At 46.2% G+C, this 14,946-nt stretch overlaps 1 protein-coding gene and 1 long non-coding RNA gene across 3 annotated transcripts in view; one reads left to right on the top strand and one right to left on the bottom strand.

Annotated features, from left to right (window-relative positions):
- Positions 1-13,391, top strand: part of LOC116626735 — an 88,855-nt gene extending 75,464 nt beyond the window's left edge. For both annotated transcript variants that reach the window (XR_004298317.1, XR_004298316.1), the window contains exons 3-4: positions 12,100-12,173; positions 13,315-13,391. This is a non-coding gene — a long non-coding RNA (uncharacterized LOC116626735). The remainder of the gene's footprint in view (positions 1-12,099; positions 12,174-13,314) is intronic.
- HS3ST2 (heparan sulfate-glucosamine 3-sulfotransferase 2) overlaps positions 13,366-14,946 on the bottom strand; it is a 93,682-nt gene continuing 92,101 nt past the window's right edge. The window contains exon 2 of the mRNA XM_032396196.1: positions 13,366-14,744. Within this exon, the coding sequence (XP_032252087.1) occupies positions 14,126-14,744 (619 nt within the window). The 3' untranslated portion in view covers positions 13,366-14,125. The remainder of the gene's footprint in view (positions 14,745-14,946) is intronic.

Here is a 14,946-nt window from a genome sequence, read left to right as displayed (position 1 = left end):
AAAATTTCAAACATATAGGGAATAATATAACAGACATCCAGGTACCCACCACAGATGTTTAACAAATGTTAGCATTTGCCCTATTGGTTGCAGATCTTTTTTTTTTTTTTTTTTAGAGCATCTATTTCTTTTATAATCGAAGGCTTCAGTACTCAGAGAAAGTTAATTCAGGGACCCTGTAAAGTCCTTCTGGATGGAAATAACTCGTTTCTTGACAGTGAAACAGGAAGCTAACACTGTCAGTGGGAGGCAGGTAGGTAACCTGGCTGCCCAGGAACCCAAGTCAGATTTGGAGGCACTGCTCCTATTGCCACAGTCCACAGGAGGGAAGGGGGGGGGCAAGCACCGGCCAGGTGCCTGGGAGCAAATTCCAGAGTGTAGTGACATCCACTCCCTGCCTTCCAGACCTCGGAGAGCCTTGCTACTCAAAGTGGGGTCCACAGACTAGTAGTGTCCCTTGGCAGCTTTTTAATCTGTTTTGAGAGGGAGGAGAAAATCCTTTAGTACTGTCTTTTTAAAGCAGCTTTATTAAAGTATAACTGTATACAAAAAAACACAAACCCTGCGCATGTTTAATGTGTATGGTTTGATGAGTTTGGACATGTGCATACACCCATGATACCATCACCACAATCAAGATAACAGACACAGCCAACACCTCCCAAGGTTTTCTTGTGTCCCTTTGTGATTTAAAAAAAAAAAAAAGAGACTACTTAACATGAGATCTACACTCTTAACAACATTTTAAGTACACAATATGGTATCGTTCACCGTAGACACTATGCTGTACAGCGGATCTCCAGAACTTATTCATCTTGCATAATTGCAATATTATACTTACTGAGCAACAACTCCCCATTTCCCCGTCACCACTTCCTCAGCCCCACCCCCAGGCAGCTTTTCAGAAACGCAGAGGTGCACTGTGCTTCTCGCTCATTAACACATTAACGTGCATATGAATCACCTGGGGATTTTGATAAAATGCACATGGTGATCCTACGGATCTGGAGTGGGGCCTGAAAGTCTGCATTTCTGACAAGCTCCTAAAAGACTGATGATGCTGGTCTGTAGGAGGCATTCTGGGTAGCAAAGTCTGAGAGGTTTTTTAATTGCCCCAAGCTGAAGGAGGCCACACTAGTTGTATATGGTTGGAATCTGTTCTCATTGTCCCAGCCAATGTTGTACTGGTTTTTATTGTTATTTTATTTTATTTTTTTTTTAAGATTTTATTTATTTATTTGAGAGAGAGAGAATGAGAGCGAGCACATGAGAGGGGGGAGGGTCAGAGGGAGAAGCAGACTCCCTGCCGAGCAGGGAGCCCAATGCGAGACTCGATCCAGGGACTCCAGGATCATGACCTGAGCTGAAGGCAGTCGCTTAACCAACTGAGCCACCCAGGTGCCCTGTACTGGTTTTTAAATCTTTTGAATATCTCCCTGCTCCCGGGTGATTTGACCACTAGAATGCTTTAGACTTTGCTCTCAGTTTTGAGTGCCCCAATTATTACAAATTATTATCATTAACTCTTTGCATAGAGTCCATCAGGGTAAACTCAAAGTATCATCTGTTCTAGCTAGAAAAAAAAGGATAAATTTCTATAACTTCCCAAATTATTGTCCATTTTTGGTGTATACCAAAGTGGGACAAATGTCTTGTTGGTGCATGAGAGGATTTTAGGTAGTAGACTGATAATTTCTTTAAAATGTTAAATTTGTTGGGATTTGAGGGATGTAATAAGTTTTGGGGATCCAACCCTATTCTTTCCATCTGAATTCTGAATCAACTGAGAAAAAAGACAAAAGCAGAAGGTGGATGGGAGATTACAATGGCATCCTTACTATGATGAAGTCTAGACTGAAGCTTGGTTCCTTAGCCTCACTAATACCCTCCCACATCGCCCCCTAGCTGACACCTTGGGCAGCACCTGAGGGAAAGAGAGGAACAGACCCAATTGTGGCAGATTATTGCCTTATTCCAGTCCAGGTGTACAGGGGAGGAGAAGGAGACAAAAATTGTATTTTTTCTTTATATTAGCCATACCAATCAAGACATTTGGACCAAATGACTATGCCTGCCAACTAGGTAAATTCTTGCTGCCTTTGTCTGGTAAGAGAAGAAATGTTCTACAAGATTCTAGGAATGTTTTGTGAAAATCCCGTCTTCTTGAAACCAGAGGGATGGGGGCAAAGACATCCACTCATAGTGATAGTTATACTTTTGTATTTTGATTAATTCAGGCTAGTGGGACTGATTTTCCATGTATGATAGAAATGTAAGGCTTCCTTTTAGAATAAACATAAGCAAATGAAAAGGAGATGATTAAAAGAAAGAGATTAAGGTAATGATAGCACAGGTAGTTTGTGGGTATGACCAAAATTGTAAAGATGGTGCTCAGATGGCTAAAGTTTGGAAAATGCTGGTCGAATTCATATTCCTTGAAATCTCCATGTCACATTTCATCTTTACAAACTGCAGATCAGGGTCACTTGTCCTAATGTTCTCTGTGAGGGACAGGTGGCTTTAGTTCACTTATTTGACCATTGATCATGGTTTGATTCTGTTTCACTCAATAGAGAACGTTTAGAATGAATAAACTAAGACCCTTGATATATTATTGGCTTTGATTTCATGTATATAAATCATTTATGGTTCAAGTCATGTGATCTTAATAGTATCGATCCAAGGCTTTTAATTCCCTCTCTCTGTTTCTTCCACTCATTTTTTCTAAATTCACTGTGAGAGTCAGAGTTGTGGGTAGGATAGCAAGTTCTGTTTTGTTTTTGTTTTTAAATGGCATACAATGAGACTGTCCTTCAACAATTTGACACAGTTTCTATGTGAACTAGAAACATGTCCTCCTGTCCTGGCAAACAGGGAGACCAGTATCCTTTTATCCATTGGATGTCACGGTTATATTCACAGGTGCCAGGAGACAACATGAAACAGTCCAACTGGTGGGCTAAATGCTGCCAGGTAGAATTAGCTAAATGTGAATTATGCCAAAAAGAAAACCTGTGTTTGGAAAAAAAAAAAAGTCTTGGCATCCAAATGGGAAATGTTAAATTACCTACTCAAAAAGTTCATTCACTCAGTTACCTGGGGGCCATTTTGCTGCCGAATTTTCCAGAAAGGTTAATTGCTACACACTTGTACTCAAAATTGAAAGTAGTCTCCCAAATAGGCTTATGTAAGGGATGGCAGCTCCCTCCACTAAAAAATTCCCCCAGAAAAGATAGAGTCATCTTATATTTGAGTCCTTAGAAAGTCTCCTTAGTAAAAGACTTGTCTCTAAATTACTTAATTTTGAACCATGAAATATTGTTTGTGCATCCTGAAGTGGAGTCAGTGCTACTTCAGGATGTTTATATAGGTTGCTGGGTGGACTTGGTACCAGAGAAGGCAAACAAATTTAGCACAGATTTAGTCATCATTCTTTGTGATATGAACTCATGGACAAGTGTCGGATGGAATCAAGCCATTGGAAGGTTGCCTTACAAAGTGAGGTGTTAGGTGGTTATGTTGATGGGATCATGACACCACCCCTTCCTGACCAATGACCCGAAAAGTCAACTGTCCTAATGTCCTGGGAATGGGTACATGAGACAGGGAGAAAATTCCTGTGGTGTCACAGAGTGGGACTTGACAGACAAGTATGACAGAACTGTTGGGTGAACTCAAGGCCCTGATGCCAAAGGTTAATGAGGAGAATTTGAATAATACCATTTCATGAGATATGAGGATAGGGGAAAGCAGTCTTTTTTTTTTTTTTTTAAAGATTTTATTTATTTATTTGACAGAGACACAGCGAGAGAGGGAACACAAGCAGGGGAAGTGGGAGAAAGAGAAGCAGGCTTCCCGCCGAGCAGGGAGCCCGATGTGGGGCTCGATCCCAGGACCCTGGGACCATGACCTGAGCCGAAGGCAGACGCTTAATGACTGAGCCACCCAGGTGCCCCAGGGGAAAGCAGTCTTATAAGTCCATATATTTTTTCCAGATGATGCCATTTTAAATACATCTGAGTAACTAAAATAAATGAGACATTACAGGTAGCTAGCTAGCTCCTCTAAATTTCTAAAAAGTTTATATTAGGTTGAACTGAGTGAATCTGACATTTTTGCAGGTCTAAACAGCAGTTTCCCATGGTTTGACTTCATAAACTCAAGTTGACAAAACACTTCACAAAAATATCATTGGGAAATGGTGGGTCACCTTATACGCAAGCACACATGCCACAGGGTCCCCTTATGTGCAAGCATCTATGCTTCAGGGTGACAGTGGGACCTTGGAACTTTCTAACCACAGAGTCTTCAAGGCAAGGGCCGTGATGATATTTCGGAGATTTAATGGGGCATTTGTTGAATTTTGTAATTAACGGAGGACCATTTGGGGACACAAACTCTTGGCTCTGTCAGTTGTTACACCAGTAATCCTCCTTTTAGAATAATCAAGCTTGTAGTTGTTTTCATTATAAATTATAATTTTTGTTCATTATTTGCCCAGTTTCTGTAGTAGAAGTTCTTTCACATGAAGTTGCAGAATACTTGTCTTTCATGTGCTCACTGGTGACATCAGTGGTGAATCCTTTGCCTACAGCTAATGCCAAAATCAGATGGTTGATGTTCCAGGAGGGATAAGGTAATAATTATTCCCTCAGAATTCTCCAGACTTTATCCCTGTATGAATTCAGACCAGTCACTGTTTGCAAATCTGCATAATGCTATCTTGATCTCCCACAGAATCCCCTTAACAGACCCATTATTCCATATTCTTACTATGTCTGGTTATCATTCTTTTAGGTAAGAAAGATAGGCGATTATCCCAGGAATTCCTGTAAAAGTAATTAACAAGGATACATTATGCTGACCAGCAGCTCTTAGGTAAAGGTCTCCCCCAGGAAATTGATTCTCTCTGCTTTGAGGTCACTTGATGGGATCAAGTGAAACACACTACCCATCGGTCTTCCGTAAGAGCCACGTTTGAACTCAACACGGAACCTTTATCATATCCTCGGATGTGATATCATATACACAAGCACACCATGTATCACACACATTTCTGCATGTAATGCTATCTTCCTCTTGGTCGTTTATTGTTTCATCTGGAATTTCATGTTGACTGTTGCTGCTACTTGGCTCTCCGGATGTCGGTTCAGTTTCTAAGCGTAGGCTTGTGTCAAATCCACACCCTCTCTTGCCCTTTATTGCCCCAGACAAAAACCAGGATTTATGCCCAATTTCTTCCTTTTATCTCCACTTCTCAGGTATTTAATATACTGGCCTTCAAGCCTGCTAGCTAAAAGACGACACCTAGCTGTTCCTGTTCCTCATTCCCAGACCTGACCACATTTGTGGCTGTCAAGTGTTTTCCAGAAGACAGCTTACATTTTAGTGCTACAGTGTTAATAAAAAGCACGGAATTTGGAGCTAGAATATACAGATTTGAGCCCTGGCTGTGTGACCTTAGACAAGTCGCTTTAACAAATACTCTGGGCCTCCATCTTGTCCCTTTGCAAAATGGGGCTAAAAATCTTGGTTATTACAAAGAGAAAATGCTGTTAAGGATGTGAAGGCAGTTTACAGATCCTGTCATCATCATTCAAAGGCAGGAGAAAGATTGAAGTCCTGCTTAAATACCTTTGTTTCCCAGATACTTGGCCTCTACCGTTTTATCTTTGTGTCTCTCTGTTACCCTGAGTCCCCTTGCTCTGTCCCTGCCCAAGGGCTCTGAACAGCTGCAGCCTCTGGAGAGATGCCTCGAAAGCCATGGTGAGAGGCCCAGCATGGAACCCCATCAGGACTGGGCTTATCTGGATCACGTGAACTACAGAGCCCATGCTGAGCTCTGATCCAGATGCCCAGCATGGGAGGAGGGGCCAGGTCAGGGGCTGAGGAGCAGCTACAGCCCAGCTGTCCATGCATCCTTTGCTCAAGGCCTACAGAGGAAAGGAGCCCTTCCTAGAAGCCTGAGGGCAGGACTGAAGGCCCATCAGCCTGTGGCAAGATGCCAGCCCCCCTGTAGGATTGAGCAGCCGTCAGTCAGACCGGTTCCCGCAGACAAGCTCCAGGCTGAGGTGTGCTTGCTGGGTGGGCCGTGCCCACAAAGCAGGTGTCAGTCAGCCGTGATCCAATTAGTCGTGTGTCGTCAATCACGTTCCAGTCAGATGGGGATTAGTGAGACACATGTCAGTCACACAGATGCCTCTCCAGTCCTTCGAGGCACATGGAAGTAAAATAAACATCAGCCACACACAGGCCCATAGCATGCATTTCCCCCAAACACTCTGCTGAGCGAGGAAGGGGCACAAACCGTGTGCCCCCAGCCGCGAGCAGGAGGAAGGATGAGGTAGTAATAAAGAAGCTGCTGGAAGCCCTTCTGTCCTCCCCTGCTCTTCTCTTGCCACTTCTCATTCATGTTCTGGTCCCTTCCTCAGCAGTCTGAGTGTGTGTCTACAGGGATGCAGATGCCAAGTGGTGGGGGAACAGGAAGGGGACTGCCTCACACTCAGAGACTGGGTTCTGAAGTCACCAGGCCACGTGACAAAGGCAAAATCACTGTGAGAAATCCCCTCAATCCAACACCACCACGTTTCCCTCCCATCACTGCTATGGATTTCTGTTCTTTATCGAGGAGGCATCTGAGGAAGGAGTTGGCTTGCGTGTAGGGGCCATGGAGTATGAAAACAATAAATAATAGTCGACATTAGAATCACAATCATTGGAGCAGAATGCTCACACTGTGACGGGGATGTAGGGCCGGAGGGGATAAGAGGGTCCGTGGCACCTTCTCATGGTCACTGTCGTATATGTTCATGTAGCAAAATGGCCAATGAAATGGGGCTCACACTATTTAAATCACCCCTTTCCTTCTCTTGCTGAATAATAGAATTGAATTTAGGTGAACTGAATGCTTGTATGACGTGACTCCTTTGCATCATCAGATGAAACGCAATCTGCCTCGTTGTGGAGGTGTTGGAAATATGCTCGGCCCAGTGCCCAGAGCTCAGGGTCCGTCCAGGTGCCAGGGATACGAGTGCATAACAAGATTCCAGGGCCTCTGACTCATTCTCTCAGATGTTTCCTGGCTAGGAGGGAGGGAGATGAGAGATGGTCCACTCTCTCTGCCAGAGCTGGCTTTAGAACAGACTCCTGAGCGGGGATAGAGCAGCCTCTGGAGAGAGGACACTTGACATCCGTAGCTTGAAATTGCCTGGGGTGGGTGCCCTCACACCAGGGAAATTGGTAAATGACGCAAATCAGATGTCTCTTCCCCACCACCCCCTTCACAGAGCCAGTTTGGTGTTGAGGGAGGTGAGAAGGTGGTGCTGGGGGCATGTGTCTTTAGAAGTCAAGTGGAGGTGATGGGAAGATGAATCAGAGATCTCAGATTGGGAGATACTAGAAGATGGTTGTGGGAGGTTTTGCAGATGGTGGGAAAATATTGGGAAGCTAGGAGACAGCTTTTTCAAACAGTTGGGAGTTTCACTGTAACAGAGATTGTGAATTGTATCCACTCTCTCCTTCTTCCTTAACATCAAAATCTTGGGTTGTCTGGGAGAAGATATATTCAGCTAAGAGACTACATTTTCTGGCTTCCCTTTCAGCTAGAAGTGGTCAATGAGATAGAAGTTACTGGTAGAATTTCTGGGCAATCTCCTCAAATAGGATTGACTTGGTTAGGAGGAGTGTTTTTCTGAATTCTTTCTTCTCCTCCTCCTTCTAACTGGTACATAGATGTGGTGGCTGGTGCACCAGCATGCATCTTGGGCCATGAGGACAAAACTAATGGACTAAGGATGATGTGGCAGAAAGAGAGGAGGAAGCTAAGTCCTTGATAACAAAATGGAGCTGCTGTCCTAGGCCTAGTCTGACCAGCTCCAGATTTCTTTTATTTTTATTAAAGATTACTTATTTATTTGACAGAGAGAAAGAGAGAGCAAGCACAAGCAGGGGGAGCAGGAGAGGGAGAAGCGGGCTCCCCACTGAGCAGGGAGCCTGAAGTGGGGCTCGATCCCAGGACCCTGGGATCATGACCTGAGCCAAAGGCAGATGCTTAACTGACTGAGCCACCCAGGCACCCCTCCAGATTTCTTTAAATGACCTCTTTGAGAGATTAATTCCCTAATTTGTTGAAGCAACTGTTGCTGGTAAAAAGCAGTTAGGAATATAATTTCTAAATGACACATTCATATTTCCATTTCACATTAGAAAATGGACTAAAGTTTGTTCTAAGTTTGTTTTGGGAGCTGAGGTATATAAGCTTTCTTATTATTTTTTTAAATGATAAAAGCAATATGTCCTCCTTATTTATCAGGAAGCCAAGTTTATCAAGAGCCAAGTTCATTGTCAAGGTGGGAGGAGCCCCGCTGGGGCACCTATTTATCCATCTGATTTGGTTCTTCAGATTTCCAGTGCTGGGCTCTGGGAAGTAGGGAGAGAGGACAAGGAGATTACAGATGTTCCCTATGGAAGGACTCTAAGTTGACTAGTGGCCCATCTTATCTGGGAAAAGAGTAGATCTGCATTTCTCCTCTTAGTATCTGGTAGGCAGGTATGAGGTACACTCTGAATTGGTTAAAAAAACTGAGAGTAGCCTTGGAACTAGGGTGTGGCAGAGGTGGGTCCAATCCAGTGACCAGAATTTATTTAGCCCAGTGCTCTGGTTCCTTGGTCGCAGTTAGCCCCACCTAGAAAAACCATGCTCCAGGGGCATTTCACACTGGCGTAGACCACTGTTCTCCAAAAGACGAATTCCTCCTCATCCTTCAAGGTTTGGCTCGGCTCCATTGTCACTTCCTCCGGGAAAGTCCCTGCTCTTTCCCCCTTGTCATGCAGTTTCAGATTATTATGTAGTAATTGTTTATGTAACTCTCATCCTCGTTAGTCTAGGAGGTCCACGAGGGGAGCAGAGAGGAAGACTAACACAACTGTGCATCCTCAGTGCCCAGCTAGTCTGCGTAACGTGTTCAGTAAATTAGGCGGAATGAATGAAATCCCATCGATGATTCATTGTTGTATACTTCATCTAGTAGGGTCTTCACCCAATTTGAGGAGTGGTCCACATTATGTCATTCTTGTTCCTGGGAGATGTAACATGATCATACCCGTGGGATCTCATGAAAAAGTTGAACTTTATCCAAGAGGGCATGAAATTGGTTATAAGGGGAGAAGGAGCGGGAGGAGCTCCATGCCCTTCATGGAGTCTTTGCGGATTCCACCTTCCGTTCCTGCACTGGCTTCAGGTATTGAACTTGCCTTCCTCTCTTGGGTATCTCTTGTGTGACTTGCTCCAGGGCAGCATCCAGAGAGCAGCAATCAAGGCTGCGTTACCCTCACATGCTAGGGGTGGGAAACAGAAGCATAAGGAGCATAAAATAGCTTGCCTGAGGTCCCAGAGTAAGAGAGTAGTGAGCTACAGTTACAACTCAGACTCTTTTTTTAAAAAGTTTATTATTTTTTTAATTTAATCTCTACACCCAACGTGGGGCTTGAACCTACGACCAGAGATCAAGAGCTGCATGCTCTTCTGACTGAGCCAGCCGGGTGCCCCGGGCAGCCCGTGCTCTTAACCACCATACTTGACATCTTGTGTCTACTACACTTTGAAGTAGCACTTGCTTCGAAGGGCAGAGATATGCAAAGCACAACAGCTGCCACACCCAAAGCACTCAGTACATGTTGGCTGTCCCTACGCCTTACCCTCCTTTTGCAAACACTCTGTAAATACTTGTTGAATAGTTTTGAGTGTTAATAAGTGTGAGTGAGGATATAGAAAACAGACAAACACACACACGAGCGTGTGTCCACAGAGACACGTGGGCGCACATGCCAGAGAGATCACACGTGATGGGTGGGCAATCACGAAGCACCATGACACCAGCAGGGACAGAGGAGCTCCACAAAGACAGGCCGGCAGCCAGCAGAATCCAAAGCATCTTGGATGTCTCAGTGCTAATTCCAGGAGCATTCAGGGCCCGGGAAGCCCAGTGAACGGGAGGAATGGTGGTCAGGGCTGCCATGCATGATTGTGCGGTCTGTGCCCTACAGCTGGGGCTGGGGAGAGCAGGGGCTGATAGCCAATCTGCACTCCATTCACTGTACATACTGTGCACCTGAAAGGCTGTGTGCATCCCAAAGGGGCACCCTTTTCTCACTGATCTGCCAAGGGGAGTAACTTTTTCTAAATCTCACAAAGATGCTGTATAAGCTAATAATGGCGATAAAGATCCCAAGAGACCGAAGAGATCCCAGGCAGAAGATAGTGCTTAGGGGCAGCATCCATTCTTGGGGTTAAGCAATAGTCAAAAAAGGCTGGTGTTTAGGGACAGAGCCCCAGTAGTTCATTTACTCAATTATTAAGTACCTACTGTATTCTGGGTACTCTGCTGAAGAAGATGGATATGGACTGCACTTCCATGGAGCTTACAGACCCATGGGTGAGACAGATGTCAAACAAGGAAACTAATCTATAATGTCAGCCAGTGGTTAGGGCCATATTAGAAGGAAAACAGAATGAAAGATTGACAGTGACAGAGGAGAGGGAGAGCAATTCTGGGTAGGTGTTTGAGTTGGGAATGCAATGTTGGGAAGGAGCCTGCCATGATATCTTGAAGATCAGCCCTGTGAGAGAATGAATGAACTGGTGTTGGGGTTCAGGGTAATATCCAAGGAATAGCAAATGGTTGGAACCAAAGAAAGGCAACCTAGAAGGACTGAGTTCTACCCAAAGGGATGTGAGAGAGAAAATAGTACTATTATCCTTGCACAAGCCCAAGGGGCCCCACTCATGATAGGAGGAAGCTGTGAGCAGGAAGGATGTTGCAGCCTCAAATGGAGGAGGCTTATTCTGCCTGTGCCCTTTTCCTCCCAAGAGAGTGAGTGTTCAAATGGACAACAAACAGCCAGGCCAAATACGACAACAGAACTCTGACCCACAATCTCTGTAGCAGAATGATCAGGACCTATTAATGACTGCCAGGACTCCTATTTTGATGTCCCTGCTTCCACCTCAGGACCAACCAGAAAAAATTACATAGCTATGCAAACCAACTACATAGGAGGCCCCACTTCTAGTTCACCTGCCTCCAGCTTCCCCTGGCCAATAGCCTCTAGTCAGGGCAGACCTGAAGCCTTCCCAATGCAAGACCCTTTGCTACAGCAAGCTCTGTGTCAGTAGGCTCTGTTCTCTTTTGGGAGTGTCTTCATGGATTTCTAGACTCCCTTTCTGCTGAGTGGGGATGCAGATATGGGGTGAATCGTGAGAGCTAGAATTGCCATATACCCTGGACTGTTAGAAACACACACACACACACACACTCCCCAGAGGAGACTTTTTGGTCTCAGATTGAATGGTCAAACTTCATCTGTTTAAACTGTACTAATTTGGAACTTGTGCAAGTTTGCCTGGAGCGCCCTGGGCGAAAGGGTACATTTGCACTGGATTAAAAATCAGAGTTTGCTGAGCAGATTCATGTACACCAGATTTCACTCATTTACTGGGATATTTGAGGTACTTTAGCCTCTTTCATTTGCATACAATGACGGATATGCTCATTACAATAGACTCTGACCTATTCATTAGTACTTAGAGCGCACTTAGTCTGGGTGGCCTGGGAATGCTTGGAATGGAGAGGAATAAAGCTGCTCCAGGACCCACAAAATTTTGAACTCTTGTCAATTTTGACTGGACTCCCCCAGTCGGGATGAACAAGCAAACCTTACTCTTTCTTGGATATTTTGTGTCCCCAGTGTAAATCTGTCTTTGGATACAGCTCTGGCCACCATGTGGCCCAGGATCACAGGACACCACTCTGGATGGGGGATGTGTAAGGCCAATTCATTAATGTCTACATACAACCGACCCACCCTTCTTCTGGTCACTCCAGCTTCTCGGTGGTGACAGCCCCCACTGGTCTCCACGTCACTTCTCTATGCCCACAGGGAAGCACAGAGGGGGCAAACTCCCAGACTGGCTCCTTGGTACCGTGGTCTCAGTCATTTGATCTCCTAGAAGCAGCTTGGGGCAGGAAGATGGGCCAAGATACAGAACTAATGTCTTAGGCTTTTGTGTCCTCCAGTCTCATAATTCACTCTCATTTTCAGGAACCTTGCACCACACTTGACCAAGCAAAGACCAAGTGGCCCCTGGAGGTTCAGCAATCCTTCTCGGCTTACCTGTGAGTACTATGGAGCTATCTGGGAATCATGACCCAGAAGTGTAGTTCTTTGGAACATTCCTGTCCATGCCCCCAGGCCTCCCAACACCTCTCCACCCATTCACACATTCATCCATTAAACATTTTCTGTGTGCCTCCTGCATGTTAGCATGACACAGTCTTGACTCTGGAGGAGCCGTGGTCTACGGTGAGACAGACATTTATACAAATAATGCTAATCTAGTGTGATAAAAGCTGTAATTGAGATGTGTGCAAACTACCAAGTGAATGCGGAAGAGTGAGCAGATAACTCAGCTTGGTTGGGGAAGGCTTCACAAATATCAAGCAGGTGACGCTTGAATGGAGTCTTGTGGAAGCTTCCATTAGCTGGAGACATGGGGTAGGGCTAGAGGGTAGGGAGGGGAGGCATTCCAGGCAAAGGCAGGAGGACTTAAAAGAGTCAAGAAAGGGCATATAGTTCTGTTGAGGTTGGAACAGAGGATGAGGGAAGGGAGATCCCAGAAACTGGAGTTGAGGTTGTCTTGGGCATCCTGCTGGAGGATTTGGGCTTTATTCCGAGGTCACAGTATACACACCCAAAGCAGGGTTGTGAACTCACATGCCAACAGGGGCCAGGCGATGATGTCAATCAGTGAGGTGGGCCAGGAAGCCCCGGGAGCACAGGCTTTATCCAAAGGTGGCAACTGATTGTTGCCATGCTAGAATGCACTCAGTGTCGCCAAGTTCCCATTAAAAAAAAAAAAAGGAAATCCGTATTTTTATATGAACACTCCCAAGTTTTAACTGTTGGAAATTATTTCAAAACATCATGCTGGCCAAGCAAAAACATCTGATGTCCTATCAGTCCCTGGGCTTCTAGTTTGGCACTTCAGATATAAAGCTTAAGCAGAGAGCTGTCATAGTCAGACTTATGTTTCAGAGTGTCCTCACAGATCTCCATATGACGTTTCTGCAGCAGCCTCTGCCAGCAAGAACCTCTTTTCCCCATCTTCACCCCCTTGCTCCTTGCCCACGTGGTTTTTGCATCCCTTGCTGCCCTCCGGGACCACGCCCACCCCTCACTGTCCTCCGGGACCACGCCCACCCCTCACTGCCCTCCCGGACCATCCTTGGCACTAACCACCGCCCCCATCTTGCACAGGAGGAGCAGGATGAATGAGCCGTGCTCCAGGCCTGGCTTAAAGAGAAGAGCCCAGCATTAAGGACACGAGAGAGCCATATTTATTTCACATGGACAAGCATGATTCCTTCGCATGCTGAACATGAAAGCTCGCGTGAGGAAAGTACCCGTAACAGCAGAATTAATGTGCTTTTGTCCACAGGGAGCAGGGAGGGTCACAAAGTGGTTTTCAAAGACAGTTACCCTTCAAGCAAAGTTGAGACCACAGGCTTTGAAATCTCTGGTTTATTTCATCATCGAAGGGTCTGTCTGCTAGGAGTGGCCAGGGGTGCTTCCGGCTCTGCAATGTCTCGATGAGCTAAGGTCAGGAGGAAGAGGACGGTCTCCTGTCTCACCACCCAGGGCGGCTAGGGAGAGTGAAGCTCAAAGGGGAGGTACATGCCACCTGGAATTATTAGCAAGTCCGCACTGGGGTGGACAGTGACAGGGACAGACTGCTGTGTTCACAGCAACAGAACCATCACCACTTATAATATCTAGCATAATCAGAAGATCTGCTCTTCTTAAAGCAATTTCCCAAGGCCTCTGATGGGCTGAAGGGAAATGATTTGAAATTGACCGGACATGGCAGAAGCAGGTCAACTTTGCCTAGACAGACTGGGGAGAGCTAGTGGCAGGGACCCCCTGGTCTCATGGCCTTTCAGGACGATGGAACCCGAGATGGGAAAGGGGGCTGGAGCCTGGGTTTGGTTTGCTGGGGGAAGAGGATCACAGGCTCTAGGGGCAAACCTCATGGAAGAGACAAGCAGAAGAGCCCTTGCATCTCGGTGGCTCACTCCCACCTGAAGTCCTGTCCAACCGTTTCATAAAATTTAATATTATAAGGTCTATAAAATTCCCGGAGCTGGTCTATCACTTCCGGATCGATCTGTACATGAGTTCTGCCTTTCGATTTGCCCAGGCACCGAGGCAGGAGGCTCGATTCTGTTTTTCTCAAGCAAGGGAATCCTTTGGTCTTGTTGAAGTAGAAATGCTTGTCCGTGATGAACCTCTTGATGCCCAGAAAGTCCTGGACCCGGCCCATCTCGCCCGCCGGGTCGGTGATGAGCCGCTCGCCGCTGACGAAGTGGATCTGAGCCAGCGGGAAGTACTGCAGCCAGCTCTCCAGGTGCAGCGCGTACATGCCAATGCGGATGGCGTTCCACGACACATCCACCTGGCCCAGCGTGCGGTTGCGGAAGGACAGGCCCTCGAAGGTGGGGATGTCTGGCTTCTTGGAGAGCGTCTGCGTGTAATCCGAGATGGCTCGGGTCACTGGGTTCCGCACGACCACGATCAGCTTGGTGTCCCGGGACATGTTAAAGATGCGCCGAGGGGCCTCCTGAGTGACGAAATAGCTGGGTGTCTTCTCCAGTGTGATCTGGCTCTCGAGGGTCCGGGGCATCAGGCTCCTGTGGGGCAGAAGCAGCACATCGTCAGACTGGGTCCCCCTGGGGAAGGGGAGCAGGGAGATCATGAGCGGGCCCCCCCCCCCTTCCTCGGTGACATCTGAGCTCCACCTGCATTCTCCGGGGGAGAAAGCCACTTTTAGAACTAGTCTTTCAGCAAGCGTGACGCTTACAATACTGTGTTGTCGACTATAATCACTACACT

The sequence above is a fragment of the Phoca vitulina genome, unplaced genomic scaffold (assembly GCF_004348235.1).
Source record: "Phoca vitulina isolate PV1807 unplaced genomic scaffold, GSC_HSeal_1.0 scaffold90, whole genome shotgun sequence".
Lineage (NCBI taxonomy): Eukaryota > Metazoa > Chordata > Mammalia > Carnivora > Phocidae > Phoca > Phoca vitulina.
The sequence above is the reverse complement of the archived record's forward strand: the minus strand, read 5'-3'. Positions and strand labels throughout refer to the sequence as shown.